Source organism: Ictalurus furcatus, chromosome 7 (genome assembly GCF_023375685.1).
Source record: "Ictalurus furcatus strain D&B chromosome 7, Billie_1.0, whole genome shotgun sequence".
NCBI classification, from domain to species: domain Eukaryota; kingdom Metazoa; phylum Chordata; class Actinopteri; order Siluriformes; family Ictaluridae; genus Ictalurus; species Ictalurus furcatus.
The window spans coordinates 8,141,764-8,162,013 of NC_071261.1; the positions used below are offsets into that span (position 1 = coordinate 8,141,764).

Consider the following 20,250-nt stretch of genomic DNA (forward strand, 5'->3'; position numbering starts at 1 on the left):
TTGGACTGTCCGTTCTTCCATCCTTTTTCCATACTGCTTATCCTACACAGGGGCACGGGGGAGCCTGGGGCACAAAGCAGGGGACATCCAACCCATCGCAGAGCACAGTCGCACACACTTTCACACACTATGGACATTTTGGAAATGCCAGTCAGGATACAATGCAAGACTTTGGACTGAAACTGGAGTTCCCGGAGGAAAACCCAGAAGCACAGGTAGAACATGTAGAGTCCACGCACACAGGGATTTCAACCCCCAACCCTAAAAAAAAAAAAAAAAGCAGTAATGAAAATAAGATTTTTATGTTGTTAAAGCATAGTGGACTAGTTTAATCAGACAACACTGGCTCATTTATTTTTAAACTGGATAACAGCTCTTAGTATTTGCGTGAAGCCCTAAAACCCCACAGTGGGATGAAGTGTGGCCACTGGGAGAGACTAGCGCTGTCCGTCAGTTCTTTGTGAAAAGCACAAAGCGTCCGGTGAAGTGGGGGCGAGGCGCCGCTAGGAGGAGGAGGAAGAGGAGGAGGAGGAGGAGGAGGAGAATTTCACACAAACAACAGAACAATGAAACACGTTTGCGCCCGCGGTGCCGCAGAAGCACGTGAGCTCTTTCGGTCTGCGGGCCGATCTGTGGCGCCGAGTCGCGGCCAAGAGGCGACACGCTGTCGGCAGGGAGCGAGCAGCAGCACACACGCTGAGATGACGGTGACTCAGAAGCGCGTCAGCGATGTGCCATGGCCAGAGCGCGCGCCTGGGGAGCTGCGAGCTAACACATGCGCACCTGCCCTCCAGTTCCTGACTAACTCGACTAGTCTCCATATGATTTCCATACGATGCAGCACGACGATTCGCAGTGGTAATAACGTACTGAACATGCTATTAATACTATTTTTAAGCATACTGTTGTTCACAGCCTACTGTTCTGGCTACTATAAGACTAGTATTTCTTCGAAACGGCACACTACTGTACTTAATAGTATGCAGAAATTGTATGCCACAGAAAAATACACTCCGACACCTAATCAGTCTCTAATGGAATTAAGAGGCCCAAACCTGTTCCAGCCTGACAATGCCTCCATGCACAAAGCGAGCTCCATGGAGACATGTTTAGCCAAGGTTGGAGTGGAAGAACTCGAGTGTCCTGCACAGAGCTCTGACCTCAACCCCCATGGAACACCTTTGGGATAAACTGGAACACCGACTGCACCCCCAGACCTCCTCATACATCATCAGTGTCTGATATCACTAACGCTCTTGTGGCTGAATGAGCGAATCCCCACAGCCACGCTCCAAAATCTGGTGGAAAGCCTTCCCAGAAGAGTGGAGCTTATTATAACAGCAAATCGGGAATGCAATGTTCAAAAAGCACGTATGAATGTGATAGTCAGGTGATGGTCCACATACTCTCATTTTGGTATTTTTCTCCATCCTTGTATTTACACATCAGTTTCCTATGTTTTTGAGCTCGATTTAAAATGTGCCACATGTCCAACCTAATGTTAAATTATGAATTGGATTGGATGAACAATTTGTTTCGAAGCACAAGCCCACATTCCCAAGATTACAGATTCCCAAACCTGGACCTGGAGAACCACCTGCCATGTCCGTTTGACTGTTTCCCCTTGTACCCAATTCAAATCAGGAAGAACTGTTTATTACTTAATTATTTGTGTCGGATGTATTGGGACTGACGCAGAGAAGACATTAGAGTGTGCAGGACAATGCGTACACTAGGACCAGGTTTGGGAACCTATGCTCTAGATCAGTGGTCACCGACCCTGTTCCTGGAGCTCTATCTTCCTGAAGACTTTAGCTCCAGCCATAACCGTGCCCACCTCACAAATCTAATCACTGCCTGATTGATCAGAAGTTCCTGATCAATGTTCAGTTTGGGTTCGGGATGAAACCTGCAGGAAGGTAGATCTCAAGGAACACACCTGTCCCTTTACTCTTCATTAGTCTCAGCGAAACATCCCAATGTGAGCAAGGTCTATAGAGCCGGGGCGATTATCATCAGCCAAATGTTTAGGTAATAAACCTTGTTTCTTCATTGGCTTTAGAGTTAGAGTTTAAGACAGTCCTTCATTCGGAGAAGTTCTCACATTTCACTTTCATGCTTTGTTGCTTTCTTAGAGAGTACAAACACACCAATATGTCTCACACCAATATGTCCATATAAATGAATACAAACACAATGTGTGTGTGGGGGGGGGGGGTTACATTCAGAGGATTCTGAAGAATCCCAAGGAATTCCCTTGTACTAGGAATTCCTACAATAGAGTAATTATTGTGAAATAAAATGCCTTTGTTTACAGCATGTGTTTCTCAAGCCTCAAGAAAAAGCTCAGCCTATTTGTTTGTCTATATATTGAAATAAATCATATTTTGTGGAATGACACGTTATACATCTGAAAAAATTTTAGCATATTTATGAGCAAGAATGCCAAACGAATGCGTAGCGGTAGAGCACCCGTCTGTCTCACTTACCAGTTCTGCACAGTGGAAACAGAAACATCAGGAGCGGTGTGTGTTGCAGTAGTGTCACGGAACGCAGCGGCTCGTTAACAGATCCAATTAGCGTCTCGGCGCGCGGCGATTCGTGTATCATCACTGCCCTCTGCTGGCGGAAAAGTGCTATTAACAATCTATAAATAAGTGCATTAAGACTCGTTTATGCTTTCTGCATACAGATATCTCTTGCGATTAAAATGCATTCTACACACTTTGCGACTTTTTGAGGCACTGCGTAAGAATCTGAAAGTTGCTATTTTAAAAATTGCTAATAAATAAATAAACAAATGAATAAATAAATAAATAATAGTGGTGACCTGTTGCTTAAAGAATTGGGAATTGAGGTGTAGACAGTGTTGCTGCGTATTCGGAGCAAACAAAGGGCGGGAGAACATTCTGGAAATGCCAGTGAGCCATAGGCTACAGATGCCATCTCATCTGATTGTCTTTGCAGTCTCTGGTGTGTGAGTCAAACAGATGCATTTTCGCTTTTCTGCAACCAGTCTCTCTTCAAATGTCTCCATTTTTTTTCAGAGCAATCTCATGCATTCGCAGCATACAAAAATATGTTCATGCGCACGACGCGGTGATTGACAGCCGCGCCGGCCCTCGTGCAGGGGCGTGTCTGTGGGTGTGACGTCACGTTGGCCGCATGGACTCTCCTGATGCGTGGAGTGTGAACCAGACGCTTCACAATGGCTAGTGTTGTTTCAGAGGTCTGCTTCGACAGCCTTAGCCAGCTATTAGCATGCATGACTAACATTCATCAACATTTCAGCCTTTCATGTTCACTATACTGATAATATTTGATATTTTCCTTATGTTTAAGGTCGCATCGAATCTTCATTCTAGCCAAAACACTATAACATAATATAATCTTGGCTCAGACATCATTTTTTAGTCTTAACGTAAATTCCGTGAACACTAATGATTTGAGTTTGCATGTTCTCCCCGTGCTTCCTGGGTTTCCTCCCGCAGTCCAAAGACAGACAGCAGCGGTAGGCTGCTTGTCATTTCCAAATTGTCCGTAGTGTGTGAATGGGTGTGTGATTGTGCCCTGTGTTGGGTTGGCACCCCGTCCACGGTGTCCCCCGCCTCGTGCCCCGAGTCCCCTGGGATTGGCTCAGAAAATGGATGGACCTGTGTCTACCGTTAAGCTATAACTTACTGTTTCCTTTATGTACTTGGAAAACATAGAACCTTTAAGGGTTCTTCTGTTACAGAGGGAAACCCTTAAAGGTTCTGTGTAGAACCGTACAACAGAGTGTTCCATTTCAGAAAGGGTTCCAAGCAGAACCTTTTGTGGAAATCTTAATTATCCAATCAACCCTTAAAGAAGAACAATTTATAATGTAGCTCAGTGCTGCATGCGCATTTACCACAGTCATAAAAGCTCTGTGTGTGTGTGTGTGTGTGTGTGAGAGAGAGAGAGAGAGAGAGAGAGAGAGAGAGAGAGAGAGAGAGGGAGTGGGAGTGGGCGTCCCACAAGGATAGATGACAGATTTGACCTTGTGGGGACATTTTTCTCGTCTGTTTTCCCCCACAAAAACTGCAACTGCATTTAAAAAACAACCTACACGAGATAAAATATTTATTTTTGGTTACTGTGCTTGGTTTGGATTAGATGTAGGCATGACATTAATTAGCTGCATTAATAATTATGTCAAATCAACAGATGGTCTTCTCAACGATAGTAAGCCAAACGTGTGCGTGTGCGTGTGTGTGTGTGTGTGTGTGTGTGTGAGAGAGAGAGAGAGAGAGAGAGCGAGCAGGCCAGGGGCACTACACCCTCTTCCCAGCACCTGTCTACCTTTAACTGACCTTTATGCTACCTGCAACCTGTATGCAGACCTTTATGTGTAAAACTGAGCATCAAAAAACGAATAGGAATGTTTATTAGAGCTTTTAAAAAAAGATTCTTTCAGAAAGATAATGAGGGTGTATAATAGAATTTCACACGTTGGTGATGTGTTTAGTGTAGATCTACAGTGTAGGTGAATAACACTGATGGCAACCCAGGCACTAATAACGGATTTAACTGTGAAAGGACATAAGCACATAAATCTAAACACAAACAGCCCAAATCACGACTAGTTCAGTGTTCGTTTAAAAGCACTGTGGGGTATTTAAGTCCACTATTGTGTTTTTAGGCCACTTGTCCCGCCCCCACTAATTCTTGTGTATAATGTTGCCAGATTGAGAAACATGGAATCAGTGTGGACCTAAAAAAAAAAAAAAAGATATTTGGATACTTGTTGTTTGCGATGTAGTTTGTCGATTATGTTGCTTTGTTATAGTTTTCGACGTGGTCTAATATTATTACTGGAAAACATTGCAGCTTGTAGTGGTGTACAATAAATAGAGAAGGATTTTTTGTATTTTATTTAAAGACATCTGCCTGGAACGACTAAAGACACTCGGTACAATCTGGCAACCTTGTTTTTTCGGACCCCTGTAGAGTTCAGACTAACTTTTTTCCTCAAACTTGTGAAGTCGCTCGGACTCTCCTTCGTTCTGTGTGCTGGCTTTGGGAAGGCTGAATCCAGCCAGACCCCAGTCATCCTTTTAAGGTTATTTGTCTTTAATTGCTAGGATTTAAGATGAGTGTAAAGCCTCATCTGAGCAGTTTGGGGTTCGCATTTGTGGTGTTTTTGGGAAGCGTTTCTCTGAGTCTCCAGTACAACACGCACAGGCTCAGAAACAAGTGAGTATCAACTTCCAGACTAGTGGACTGGTGAAAGTGAAAGACTCAGTTTTATCATTCATATCATGCTTTAAAAGTGTGTGTGTGTGTTGGGGGGTAAAAAATCGCATGTTTGTTTCTTGCCATTATGCTGAACTTGTAGATAAGAGATTATCGCATTAGCTCGAGGAGATTTTACAGTCATTTATGTGAGGAGACGCTTTTGCTTTAATGCACGAGTTGAGAGAGTTTTACAGCATTGAGACTGACATGTGGATACAGAATGATAAACTGCTTTGATGGAGCACACATATTAATTACATTTCTTCCCCCATCCTTTCATATTGTTCTTAAAGCAACAACAACAACAAGAAAAGTGCAATAAAATGTTACAGTCTTGCTTGATTTCATTGCCACGAGCCCCAGATGTTCCAGATGTGTTTGCACGCTATAACGTCACACTTTAATTGGCTACAATCATTGCGCAATTTGGCTCGCTTCCGGTTTTCAGCCTAGAGTGACAGTATCACGGTAAATGAATTTCATCCAGAATAGGATTTTGGATGAAGTAAACTGTCTTTGTTTATCGATTTGGCAGAAACTGGTGCGCGTTTATCGTGCAGAAGAACGTGAGCTGCGCAGTGCGCGCGGACCTTCCTGCAGTGCTTGAAGCTGAGGCTGCGCCCTGCCCTCCACACCAACCCGACTGCGAGCCTCCAGTGATGTGAGTACCACCGCGAGGGGCGGGGCATGAGATGGGGGCGGGGCATGGGCTGATCCTATCCTTATGAACTGCTACGAGTGACGCTAATACTACAGGGAGAGGGTGGGGCTTGTTGGAGTTAAAACCAGAGAATGTATGGCCGTCCAAATAGAGATAGGAAGTTCGGGTCATTTTACTGACTCGGATCTTTGAATCAAAATGAACGGATCTTTTATTTTCCGAGTCATTTCGTTCATTTCAGCAAAATATAATTCAAATGTTACATGGTAAATTTCCCCAACACATCTAGTACTTAATATAGGCGAACGCAGCCAAGGACGAATTATTAGAAACCGAAATGATTCATTAATAGCTTAGCTGGATCTTCAGGCTACGAGGTCTGTTAGTTCAGAGGTTCCCAAACTTTTCCAGGGCAAGGCCCCCCAAATGGCATTAACATTTGACCGAGGCCCCCCTTTTGCAAGATGCCTTTAAAACACATTAAAAATACAGACTTCTGAATATATCCCCCTTTTTTTAAATTAATAATTACATCTTACATCTTCACATTACATTACATTAGGTAATTACATTGTGTGTGTGTGTGTGTGTGGTTGTCTGAGCGTGAGAAAGAGAAAACACACTAGTGGGAGGGATGGGCTTGGTAGCTCCGACCAAATTGTTGAGGCCCCACGGGCGCCCCCTGGCAGCCCCTAAGTGGGCCGCGGCCCCCACTTTGAAAACCACTGTGTTAGTTCACCTCACTTCCCGATCCGAGTCGTTCTTTCTTTCGTCACGTCACATTTGTTACGTCTGTTCCACGGAAACAGAAGCGATTAGTTCAGCTCTCGAGTCTTCGGGTTCGAGTCGTTCGTTCATCCGCATGGGCTGAATGCAGTGGAGCTGTGACGTGATGAACGAACGACTCGAACCCGAAGACTCGAGACGTGTACGAATCATTTCTGTTTCCTGTACAGAACTTATAGGGGTGTTGCAGCGCCTGCGCGGTCAAAAATGAACGAATCACTCCCTGAGACAACTCGTTGTTTCCGAGTCCTATTAAAGATTCGTTCAAAACGAACGAATCGTTCTTGAACGACACTTCACTACAAGCAAAAAGGGAGCTGTACAGTCGTGCCTGTAGTGCATGGTGATTCAGAGTGCCATTTAGTACTAGGACTGTGTGTGGGGGGGGTTCCTGGATTTTTCGTGGAGTGTAGACATTCTTTGCAGCTTAATTGCACCACTGTCCTCAACTTGAAAACAGCTCGAAGGCACCGGAAAAGGCATGTCAGTCTCCAATCTTAAGAGCACAGCGTAGCACTCATTTCACCCACATCAACTCATTGGCTGATTACCATCAGAGAACATGGCCTTCCTTGGGCTCATATTGCTGTGTTATAAAAACTAAAATCTAATATTTATATAACCAGCGACAGTTATTGAGTAGCCATGATGAGTCGGGGGTGGGGGGGGGGTTTGTTTTTTTGTTGTTGTTTTTTTCTTCTTCTCAATTAAATATTTGGGAAAGGGAAGGGAGGAGAGAAGAGAAAAGGTAAATGAATCACATGTAAATGAATCACATGAAAATGAATCACATGAAAATGAATAAATAAATTATTGTTATAAAAACTAAAATCACACATCTATGTAGGGCTGTGGCCCTAAATCCGAATATCACTATCTACACGTTTTAATATTCACATTACATTTGCATTTATTCATTTAGCAGGTGCTTTTATCCAAAGCGACTTACAAATGAAGAAGTACAAGCAAAGCGAGATATCAAGCAGAGAACAATACAAGCAGTGTTCCTGTACACGATTAGAAAGATTTTTTAAAAGAGGGGCAAAGTGCATAGAGTAGAGGTGTAGGACCCAGTGTAAGTGCAGTTTTTTTAATGGGGGGGACGGGACTAGGGCACAAGTAGGGGTTAGTTGAGTGTTCACAGAAGCGGCGGGTCTTTAGCTGTTTTTTGGAGATCGTGAGAGATTCTGTGGTCCGGATTGAGGTTGGAAGTTCATTCCACCACTGAAGGACGGTCAGTGTGAAGGTTCTGGAAAGGGGACTTTGAGCCACGCTGAGTAGGCACTACTAAGAGTCGGTCGTTAATCGATCGCAGATTGCGTGAGGGAACGTAAGCCTTTGGGAGTGTGTTGAGGTAGGAGGGTGCTGTTCCAGACAGCGTCTTGTAGGTGAGCATCAAGGCCTTGAATTTGATACGGGCGGCTACAGGAAGAGGGAGATGAATGTAAAATCATAAAACAATCATGTAGCCTTGTCTGAGATAACATTTTAGGTGTTCTTGGTTCGTTCACACTAATCTTCATATCATACCCTGTCCACAAAATCGTAATCATAATTTAAAGGCCCACTGTACTTTTTAAGATTGAAAGCTCCTCAGAATATTGCGGAGTTTGCTTGATTTTGCGTTAATTTCTGCGATCGCCAAATCCTGGACAGTCTGGTTAATCCATGAATTTAAAATTTATATAAAAAAAAAAAAACACGTATACAAGTGTTTACTCTTTGCTGCTTATGTTGTTTTTGTTTATGACATTTTGTTAATTGCTTCAGATTGCTGCCTGTAAGTGTACTGATTAAGGTCCTTGATGATTTTCTGTCTTATATAACTTCTAGTTACACAACTCACTATTCAGCTGCTGCTTTGAAGCATAGCACAGAGAGTACAAAGGCTGTCCCAAATGGTTTAAAAGAAAAAACCTACTTATCATTAGTTTGTACTTCGCTGAGGTCATCAAAGTGCCGTCTTAAAAGATGACAGCAGATATCATGATGTCATTTCATTTGGGACACGACCTAACGTAGAAGCAGCGGCCAATGAGTGCACAAATCTTATTCTTCTATGGTGGGGTCTTCAATCTTGTCCACGAAGGGCCGGCGTGGCTGCAGACTTTCATTCCAACCAGGCAGGAGTCACTCCTGTTTCCACTTGTACTGTATAATCAGTTCATCTCGGGCTGGAATGAAAGCCTGCAGCTACAACGGCCTTTTGTAGACAAGACTGAAGACCTCTCCTCTGTGCTGAATGGTTACACGATCTAATCATGACTTCTATGACCGGACACATGATCTAAACATGGCAGCCTTCATGGCAACGTGATCCATGATATCTCGACTCTTCATCTCATGGGAGTGTGCGCTGCCTGGCAAAAGATTTTGAATACCTAATATTTAATCACTATGATTTCCACAGACCAAATTAAACTAAACTAAAGCTAAAAGACTCATAACCAGCACTCGTATTAACTGTAAAAGGAAGAGAAAAAAAAAGATGTACAAGTGCCTAATTAGAGTGATAAATATTTTTAAGAAATGTTATTAACATTTCTCAATTCACAAAATATTTATCCATCCATTTTCTGTACTGCTTATCATACACAGGGTCACAGGGAGCCTGGAGCCTTTCCCTGGGGAGTCAGGGCACAAGGCAGGGGCGCCCTGGATGGGGGGCCAACCCATCACAATCACTAAATATTTCATCATTAACATTTCACAATTCACTTCTACTTACTGTGGGCTAGATTTTCACATTTTAGAGTATTTAAATTATGACTGACTGTGTATGTCGTGTAAGAATTGTAAAGATACATTAGTTTGTTATCCCTTATGGAGGGGAAAAAATAACCCAAAGGTTCACGCAGGTCTGACCTTATGTTCCATATCAGATTCCATAATGAGGTTTCTTCCACGGTTTCTTAAACGTGTTACAACGAAGACATACCGTGAAGAGAATACGGCTTGTTATCTGGGAGATTTTTTGTGGGAACGTGTATTATTATTTTCATCCATAATTGCACTCGCAGATGTGAAAACTGATCCAGCCTAATCCTCATCGCAGGAAATGATGGCATTTCTTCTCTCATTTTTTTATTTATTTATTACTGATGGGAATCCATTGTATCACTGGGGTTTATTGTGTTACTCTCCAGTTAACTGTGTCTGTGGAGAACCAAGTGCATCTATGCCGATTTCTAAAAGTATCAGTAGGTCTCAAATAATTACTAAAAACACGTAAAAACATCGTTAATGGTTTTTGCAGTCTAAGGAGGGTGTACTTTGAACTGTTTTTGGGAAGGGAGTTGTAGAGTTTTCTACAACTTTAACAGTTGTCTCAGAGGTAGAAAGCAAATATCCTTTTTACATAGCTAGAGGAAATCTTTTTTTTCTCTCTCTCTCTCTCGAAGGGTGCTCAATCAGTTGGTTGTAGGGAAATACTTTGTTTGTAGACTTTTAGAAGATGCCATGGAGTGGTTTTTATTGTAATTTGGTTAAATTGCACAATGTTAGATTAGTTGCTAATCACATTATTTATTAATAATGTGTAAAAAAAAAAAGAAATTTTTTTTTTTAAGTATATTTATTTATTAATTAGAATATCGTGGAAAAGTTCTTTTTTTTCCATAATTTAATTCAAAAAATGGAACCTTCATAGATTCTAGATTCATTACACACAAAGTGAAACATTTCAAGCCATTTATCTTTTTTTTTTTAATCTCGATGATTAGGCCCGTATCTCAAAATATTCGAATAAAGAATTTTGAATCATGATTGCTGATTCTTTCATTTGTATGGACTACTTTGTGCTTCTCAGGGAAGCATGAGTCAAAGTTCACAGCCGGCCAGACAACGGTTTTAGATAGGCTGTTATCTGGACTTATACCACATCACAGCATATAATATAGGTCATCTCATAATATAGGTGATGCGTTATTTTTTTTAAATAACAGCATAGTGTTATTCCTTACTTATTAAAGTAGGTTTCAGCTTGTGTGCATTCAATGTTGTTTTCCAGGTATCGGACCCATTTTCAACCCAGTTACAGGATTTCCTATAAGACCGTTACTGAACTGGAATGGAGGTGCTGTCCAGGGTATCAAGGTCCAGACTGCAAAGAACTAAAAGGCACCCCAAATCGGCAAATGTTACTTAAACCTCAACCAAAACCACATCCTCAGCCCTATACTGGATACACGCAAAACTTACAAAGTAAGATAGTCAAGAACTTTTGTCTTCTCTCTTGGTTACAAATTTCTATGAATTATGCTTAATAATCTAATCCAGATTTGCTCACCAAGGCTATCTATAATCCGATATCTGACATGCGGTTTATTATACATACATACATACATACATACAGTATACTCTTATTGAAAGGATCCATTTGCTATCTTTTCTCCTGCGATAGGGCCAGAGAGACGCGAGATAGAGCAGTACGACACCTACCATGAAATTGGGAAAACTCGTCAACTGGAGGAAGAAGTGCAGCGCCTTTCTCAGACAGTGTTGGACCTCCAGGCAGCCATGACTAGCATGACTGCGAACCTACGTAACGATCTACAGGAAGACACCAGCAAAATGCTCGCCACTCTCCTCAGCAACATGCATGTGCAAGATAGCGCAAAAACAGGAGGCACCGAGGAAAGCTTGGTGCATCTGGATGGACACCAAGCCGCAAGGGGACTCGAGGAGAGGGGCATGGAAAAAGTGCTGGCTAGGCTTAATGATGTGACAGATGCCCTGAAAAGCAAGGATGAGGCGATCGAGGAGCTGCGGGAAGCTGTGACTGGACACAGTGGCCAGATCCGAATGCTAATGGACGCTTCTCAGGGACCAGCAGTTACCGCTGGTGCCTCCTCAGACATTGATATCCTTCAGTCCTACATTGATACTAAGTTTGAGAAATTAAAGAAGGAGCTGGCTGTGGACATGAAGGATGAGATAGCAAAGCTGAAGAGTGCATGTGATGATAGGATGCTGTCTTTTCAGAAGGCCTGTAAAGAGGGATGGAATAGAAGTTATGACAACCTGACAAAACTACTGGACAGCCAGGAGGCTGAGCTCAGGAAGGAGATACGCGAGCTACGTCTGGATACGGCTATGTCCGACGGACTGGTGCGCACTCACAGGCAAACAGCTCCATTTAAAGAGGATGACAATGATCTACAAAAAACGCTTCAGCGTCTGGTAGATGCTCATCAAGTCTTAAACGCCCGTGTGGACAACGAATTGGGACATCTGTCCATGCTACAGCTGGAAGATGTATTTGGTCCTCGCATGGATGAGCTTGAAGACAGGATGAATGTGACCGAGAGGAACGCAGAAGCCTACTGCTTCTACGTGGATAGGAAGTTAACCCAGGCTATAGCCGAAGAGACGGCAAAGATCCGGGAGCTCTTGGACAAGAGACTGAATTCTATGGCGGACCAGTTTACAACCATGCTGATCGAGATGAGTAACACCTCCTTCCCAGGGATGTTCAGCGAGACTGTTGATGCTCTGCAAACACAGGTTAATGCAAACAAGTATGAGATTCAGGGTCTGGAGGACAAATTGAATGCTATTCAGCACATCTGCTCCATTGACTGCAACTCAAGTCCATCCATTGATCCTCAAAACCTAGGCAGTCTGGCTAGTATTACGCAGGACGTGAGGCACTGTAGAAATCAACTGGACGTCCTGAGCACCAATGTTGAAAGCAGTGCAGCAAAGCTTGTACACTTAGAGGATGTAGTTGATTCTCTGAAGCTTGAGAACCAACTGAACAGTGTTAGCATGCAGGATGTGCACAACAAGTTGAAGCCTCTAATGGATAATGTGAGTGGTCTGACTGGAGCTGTGACAGGGTTAGGAGATGTCATGAGCAAGTTTAGCCAACAGCTTCAGACCTTGAACTCTAGTTGTTGCAAAGAAGCACAGATAGAACAGATTCAGATACCATCAATGGTACCGCCTGCGTCCCACGAGGCAAGCAAACCAAGCCACAGTCAGGTGGAGGAGCTCAGCAACAGACTAGATAGGCTGAGTTCCCAAGTGACTGCAGAGTTGACTCTTTGTAAGGAGAAGGCAGAAGGTGTAGCTGAAGGCATCTCTGCAGTAGGCAGCAGGATTGCTACACTAGAAGACTTGTGTGGGAAGGTAAATGATGAGAGAAATCAAGTTCAGGCTATGAAAGAGGATCTGGAGAGGAACTTGGCTCAAATGAACTCCACACTGCAGATACACTCCAGGGGGATCGGCAACCTCCAGATCACCCTGCACAATGTTCAGACTCAACTTGCGGACTCTAAGAACCATACCACAAAGCAGCAAGGTACGTGATGCAAAACCACATGTTTACTATAAATGATTGCAAACAGCATACACCTCAGATATGGGCCTTATATTAAAAATACTTCTGGGTACCGTTCCTTCCTCCACCAGGCATACCGTTTTGCATAATGTTACGTAAATATCTCGAATTCTACTCCACCATGTCTCCACACCACTGGAAGTGAGTGTATTTATACAGTTGAAAAATCGAGATTGAAAAACACTGCATGATGTGTATGGCTTGGAAAAGGATCGGAAAATTGGATCGCTTCCACGCACAAAAATTATGGCTCTCTTTCCAGTTGTTTGGACTTATCTTTATGACTCACATCCATCCACATGGTTTGTCGACCAAACCAGACCTGTTATTGGGATTTTTTTCCGGGGCGTCTGAGAAACGTCTCCCGACGTTCTTTCTCGACGTAAAGAGTGTCATCGTGTCCACGGTGCACGTGCTATGAGATGCAGGCGTGCTCATAAGTCTACAATTCCCCAGGGCTACAGAAAGGCAAGGGGCCTCCCTACATGTAGCAAAATGAGAGTTATGAGCATTGGCATGGCGCCAAATACAATCGTGCCTTACTCATAAACAAGTGACGGGTAATCGCTATGTAATATTGTTATGCTAACTGCGTTGTGTTTTGGTTACTCGTCTAAAAGATTTAACTTTAGGTAATATTTAATTAAAGAGTGTGATCTTACAACGTGGGATCTGCACTGGTATGGAAACGGACGCACTCGTTAAACCCATAAGTCATGGTGTAGGTTTAACTCGGCGAAATTTTTCCGATGTTCGTATTTAAGCTTCCTGACACGCTAATCTCTGTAGGATGATGAATGAGTGACTATCCTCTGAATCCTTTCCTGAGCTTTGTGAGCTCATGAGTTGTGTGGTCTTCCAACTGTCCATTGCTGGCCATGCTCGACTTTTCCCAGCACAGCAAGAGGAAATGTGTAGGGAGTTCAGTATGTGTATGTTTGTGTGGGTCTGGTCTTCATTAACCAGAAGAGCCTAGGACTGGGCCTATGGATGTGCAGTGTTGTAAGCCAGGCTCACGACCCCACCCTAGTGCAGATGTTGGGCTATGAGCCGTTCGTGATGTAACGCCTGCATGCTGATTCTTGGGAGCCTCCCTGTAACGTCTGATGTCATCATTCCAGGCTGGATATCAAGTATCAAGTCATTCCAAAGCATGCATAAAGGTCGTGTCCAGGCACAAGTCCAATTTATTCACAGACATGTGATAATATCAGGGATGTAATGTAATTATACTACCTGTATTTGTAGCTGTCTTCAGAGTTAAATCTGAAGTAGGCAGGGCCTAAACCTGAAAGTGTTTTTGTTGTTGTTGTGTAAACACGAACTCTATCATTGTGCCCCAGGAAACACTGGGGGGGGGGAATGCATTGTCACCATGATCTTTGTAGGTAATAATTGGTCTGTGCATGGGATAACCAAACTAGCAGGCAAATTTAAACCACTACAAATCTGAGGAGGCTGTAAACATCCTGTGCAGCTCCTTTGTGGGTCACAACTTGTTTGTTGTGTTCCATGGAAGAATCCCAGTACTAATGCATACCTCTAATCTCAACCAGATGCCCTTTGAAAATAAAAAAATAACAACTGAATAGTACACCTCCTGTTCGTGTCTGTATTTATATGCATTTAGAAGACATTATCAGTTCATTCTGAGTATTGTATTTACATTTGGCTACATGCTTAAATAACATCCATTTCTATTACATAAACTCAAAGTCAACATAGGACAGTACTCTATATATCGTCACCGGTAATGTGCCGATTGAAAAAAATCTGACGTGCACTAATAAGACGGAGAGTTATTAACCAGCATTGAAGTTTCTACCATTTGGGTTTTGCAGACGCAATATTTGAATAGCTTTTTTCTAACAGAGTTGGAAACCATTTTGTAGTTCTAAAAGGGCCTGGAAAGGTGGAAAGAATGAAGTACAATAGCCAACAAGACAACTGGGCTTGCTGTTGCAAAGTCTTAAGCATTACTCATTCGTTCTGGCAAGCAGTCTGGGGCAGGGGTACGCCGTTGTGCAATTCTGGAACTAATTCATGCAGTTGTTCTGTCAGTGACAACACAATCTGCTGGTAAGTATGAGGTCTGGTTTCTCAAATCCAGTGCTCTTCACTGATTTCTACAATGTTTATAGCGAAATGAATCTTGAGGGGTTTTTTTTGTTTGTTTTTTTTCCTCTCCATGAATTAATAACTCACCACAATAGAACCTTCGGCCAGTACGAGAGACTAATAGGCTCACAGCTCATACTGGAGACAATCACTTGATAGTTTTATGAATTCTGGACTAGACAACCTTTAAAATATAGCTCAAAATGGTCTGCCATGGTGTATATTTCAGCTTATCAACTCTCATCGTCTTTCCTGTTCTTCCCTTCCTGCTGATTGATATCTTACCAGGAGAGAATCCCAGAGTATCTCTCACCCTCTCCCAGTGTGTGTGCATTGTGTAGAGGTGAACGGACCAGCTTTAAGATGTGTGACTATTTTTAGCATCACTATAACTGTGGAGAAAATAAGTGGAGAATAAGAGCTGGGTCAAAGTTCTGAGTCAGGGTCCAGAGACCCATCTGGATGTTTTCAGATTGGATCAGGCCAAGAGTGAGATTACTTCACTAAGGTCTGACCATCAGGGCAAGGTGCAGAACTGTGGTTGTTAATAACACTGTGTGTGTGAGAGAGAGAGAGAGAGAGAGAGAGAGAGAGAGAGACGGGGTGGGGTGGGTGGGCGGGGGGGGGGAGAAAACACTGCCAGTTCCTTCCTTCTGTTATGCCTTCCAAGCTAATGGCTGAAATCGGACGCAACATTTTCTGATGTCTTTTTTCAATTATCCCATTTCAATCTGATCTTCCCATCTTGGTCATTTGTAAACATAACCTCCCTAAACCAAGCATTTACAAGCCCTGACTTTCTCCCCCATAAACAAGCGTCACGTCTGAGTCAACACTACGGTCTAAAACATACTTTTACAGCAGCGATCGCCAACCCTGTTCCCAGAGATCTTTCTAGAGAGTTCACTTCATAATCCAATACAGCTGACCGTGTTTATCAGGATGTGTTGGATTAGGGAACCTGAATCAGCCTGGAAGGTAGATTTCCAGAAACAGGTTTAATTTTGGCTTACTTAGTGAATCACTGTTGGTTAAGATGCCACATCTGTGCGTAGTATGCTGAGCCATCGCACAAAGTAGCCTGTGATTTCCTCTGCGTCCCAAGCAGACCCCGTGGGAAACAGTTAGATAGCAATTATCTCAGGGGAAATGGGCTTTACGTGTGTGTTTCTGAGATACCTGGCGTTACGAGCGGTGCTGACGCAGGAAATCGGGCGGGTGTAGACTTCTTGTAGCGCGCTCATGGGATTTCAGCTGTTGATTTGTTTTACTCGTGCTGGTTGTAAGCAGGAAGAAAAAGATGCAATTACAGTGTTGACCAAACCCTTGTGTGATGAACAACACATGCTAGGTTGAGGAAACATCACAGTGTGAGGCTGCTGACAGTAGTTAAAATTTAGCCACTAACGGAAATGTACTCTTCCTTTTGGCTAAACACTCAGGATTTCTGCCCTTTATTATTGAAATTCTAGTAGTGAAATGAAGGTATGATTGTACAGAACAAAAATCTACACAGCATCTAGAGAATTCAAATGTTGGGCTAAATGCCTAAATAAAGTTGATTAGAAACACGTGTGTATTTCAGGTGTAAAGCAATATGTCTTCTTTTTTTTTTTAATTATTACTATATATATATATGAACCCTACTTTGTCTCTGGCCACACTGGAAAAGCACCGTCAGCATGATATGTGAATTGTGTCCGAACAGTTCCTCAGCCTCAGCTATATCACCCTAGTGCAGAACTGTTCTCAACTAGAGATGCATACAAAACAGGTTCGTTATTGTTTCAGTTTATACCCGCCTGCGACATATTCTAAACGATTTAGTCAGCTCTACGTACTCCCAAAAATATAAACAAACTAGTAGCCTAATTTAAAACAACACAACCTTGACCAGGCAGTTAAGAATGATAGAACGCGGTTAATACATTGCGTTACATTACTATCTGGAGTCTTTGGGTTTTTTTTTTTAAACATGAGTTTTATATCTGATTGCTTGCACTTTTTTGGTTGCATCCTGTGGGATCCCAGTCCTGAAGCACACCTCTAATCTTGACCAAATGTTCTGTGAACTGTTCTGGCAAGCTTTCCTTGAAAGAAAGAAAGAAAGAACAGTGCGTCTCCTAACACTTTCTGTATTTGTATCTCTTCGGTACTTCTGTTCAGTCCGAATAATGCGTTCATATTGTGTTACATCCCCAATGCACATCCTTATGAGATTAGTCATCTAGTTCACTCCCTTCCTAATTTTCATTTGTGATGACTGATTTATCCATGTGAGTGTCATGTATTCTCTGCCCGAGAGTTTTATCTAACCCCCCCCCCTCCCCCCCAACCACAAGATGAGTCATCTCTCTCGATCCTCTCTTTCTCAGGAGTGCCAGTGAAGCAGGAGAAACCCAGTACTCTCCCTGATTCAAGGAGTGTATTCCCACCGAGGATTCCTGAGATCCACATTCCTGTGCGGATACCTCAGAGGACAGTGCCCAATACTTCTCGTATATATATACACCAGCCCTCAAACCCACGCCAGCCTTACGCCCCTCTGCAGCCTTTAAGCCCACACCAACAGCCTCGTAAACCAGTCGTCTTGACCGGAGTGGCCGGACCGCCGGGATACGCACAAAGAGTCCCGTCTCGCCGGGAGCGTGGATCCCCCGACTTAGGCAAACCCATTAACGGATTCGCAGGTGCACCAGGTCAGAGATCACACGGGATATCAATTTCCGTCTGCTGTGTTTTACGTTAAATCTAGAAATGCTTATATCGTTGTCTTGCACCTTCACCGCAGGCTATTCTCCCGTGAATCCGGTGGCATATAAACCCCACCCGATCGCTGGTAAAAAAACCTTTCGTCTCTCTAGGTGAGCCATATAGTTGGCTTTACTCTGTCCTTAATCAATATGACTTTTCTATATTTTTCCATTAGCTTCCCAGGTGTTATGGAATCCTGCACAAAGGCTTGTTGCAACACCAGGTAAATCGGAAATAGCTCACTCTATGTAAACCTGTTATTATTTTCCACTACACTAACAGGCTACATTTGTGCCTCTTTTACAGTGTCGTCTGAGAGAAACGCGTTTGTAGAGCCTTTCTCTTTCTCCGCTGGCCTCACACACCAGGAGTTCTTGGGAGATTTTGGCATCATCCGTTTTAATAGAGTGCTAGTTAACGACGGAGGACACTACAATCCCCAAACAGGTATACAAAATAAATAAATAAATAAACAAACAAACACAGGGAACAGATCTGCTTTTTCAATGACTCCATTACTATTAAGGTTCTTCATTTAAAACCCATGTTTTAACCATTTAGGACTGATATAAGGATACACTGACTTAAGACGGAACAGCCAGTACATGTCATAGTTGGCAGGAAAGTAATCTCTCCTTGCTTACTCTGCAGGAATCTTCACGGCGCCAACGAACGGTCGTTATCTAATCTCGGCCGTGCTGACAGCTCCTCGGCACGAGCGGCTGGAGGCTGTACTATCCGTGTCTGAGCGCAGCGTGCAGAAGCTAGATTCAGCAGGTTATGGAGGACACAATGGGCAGCACGCATCAAGGCCTTGTCAGTGTGGTAGTTCTGTCTCGTTCAGCCTAATCCTGTCGCTGCGTGCAGGAGATCGAGTCGCACTAGTGCGCACAGCTGGAACCCTCGCCCTCTCGGAGGCCAAAGAGATACTCTCCACGTTCAGCGGTATCTTCCTCTATTCCACTCAGGTTCACAGATAACATCCAGGAAATAAAACAAACAAACAAGCACTGCAGAGGACTGCCTGGCTGTGCAGCTCTCCGCATTTACATGGCAGCTTGCGGCGAGCCAGACGACACTGCAAGGAACTCACTGCTGGGCTTTGGCTCGATTTGAGAAAAAGTGCCACACGTTGCATGGTTGTACCATGAAAAAGCAGTGCATATTTAGTCATACTTCACATATTTCCATTGTATAATGTATTTACTTACACTGCACCTTTTAATATAAAAATGCAGTTGATCAAAAGACCAGAGCGAATAGAATCATTTCATTACAAATCAATAAGCAGTATTATAAATGCCTTTATTTTGCTATATCTAAGGAATAAAACAGGGTGTGCTGTTATAATAATAATAATAATAATAATAATACACAATAAGTGTTGTGATGTCATTACCACTCTGAAGACAGCAAAGTGTTTTATTCCTCTTACACCAAAAGGAATTAACCAAAGATTGCAATTTTTATTTATTAATGAACACGTCGTGCGTTCGAGCGTTTCTAGTTACCTTTAATGTCATGCAGTGTTTACCGAACATATTAGTTAGCCTTCGTTATTACTTAGAACAGTTGTTCCCTCACCAGTGTCTTTTTTTTTTTTCCCTTTCACCTGAAGACAAATAACGCAGCTTGTCATGTTACCAAGAAACCGAAAATATGCCCCCATCTCAGAAACTGTAAACGTATGGCTTTACCTCTGACTGTTACAAAACACCGACACTGGAGACTCCTTCCATAAACTGTTAAATAAACGTCTCTTCACTGAAAACCTCACTTGATCAACAGTTACGTTTTTTGTTTTTTTTTAATCCATATATGTGGCGCATAAGTCCCTGTGTATGTCGTTACTATAGAAACGATTTAGAACAGATAAAGTGCTAAATGCAAGACTCTGCAATCAGCCCCAGAAAGCATTAAAGGGTTTGTTTACATCTGCATTGTAAACAATGCCATAACGAGCTCTACTGTTTTGTCCAACACTGAGTAGAACAGCTGGATTTGTAAATTTAGTGATTCACGCCATTTCAGGAATTCAAGACGAACTTCTTAATGTGATGCCTGACCCCCCCCCCCCAAAAAAACCCCCACAAAACTGTTAAATCCCCCAAATACCATTCCTAGAGAAGAGTTATTACCCTTTATACAAACTCTACAGCCTTTGGGTTGGACATTCCATCTTATTTATTACACTGCTGGACAAGGCAATAAGAAAAAAAAAAAAAAAAAAAAACATGAAAATATTCATTTTTCTGCTGCTCCTTAAATGAAGAAAATCTTTGACCTGAGGTGATAATCTCCCAAATCTGATTAAACCACACAATCT

General features: G+C 42.8%; 1 protein-coding gene across 1 annotated transcript; it reads left to right on the forward strand.

Annotated features, from left to right (window-relative positions):
* Positions 1-4,864: 4,864 nt before the first annotated feature.
* emilin2a (elastin microfibril interfacer 2a) lies at positions 4,865-19,993 on the forward strand. Its single transcript, XM_053628156.1, has 9 exons — positions 4,865-5,217; positions 5,795-5,920; positions 10,716-10,909; positions 11,109-13,013; positions 17,546-17,869; positions 17,962-18,009; positions 18,100-18,147; positions 18,231-18,371; positions 18,576-19,993. The coding sequence occupies exons 1-9, from the start codon at positions 5,114-5,116 to the stop codon at positions 18,902-18,904; spliced, it is 3,219 nt and encodes a 1,072-aa protein (XP_053484131.1). The 5' UTR covers positions 4,865-5,113; the 3' UTR covers positions 18,905-19,993.
* Positions 19,994-20,250: the final 257 nt, after the last annotated feature.

Coding starts and splice junctions, on each gene's coding strand:
- emilin2a (XM_053628156.1), top strand. CDS start 5,114: ATGAGTGTAAAGCCTCATCTGAGCAGTTTGGGGTTCGCATTTGTGGTG. Junction 5,921..10,715: donor GACTGCGAGCCTCCAGTGAT/GTGAGTACCACC, acceptor GTTGTTTTCCAG/GTATCGGACCCATTTTCAAC. Junction 13,014..17,545: donor CCATACCACAAAGCAGCAAG/GTACGTGATGCA, acceptor TCTCTTTCTCAG/GAGTGCCAGTGAAGCAGGAG.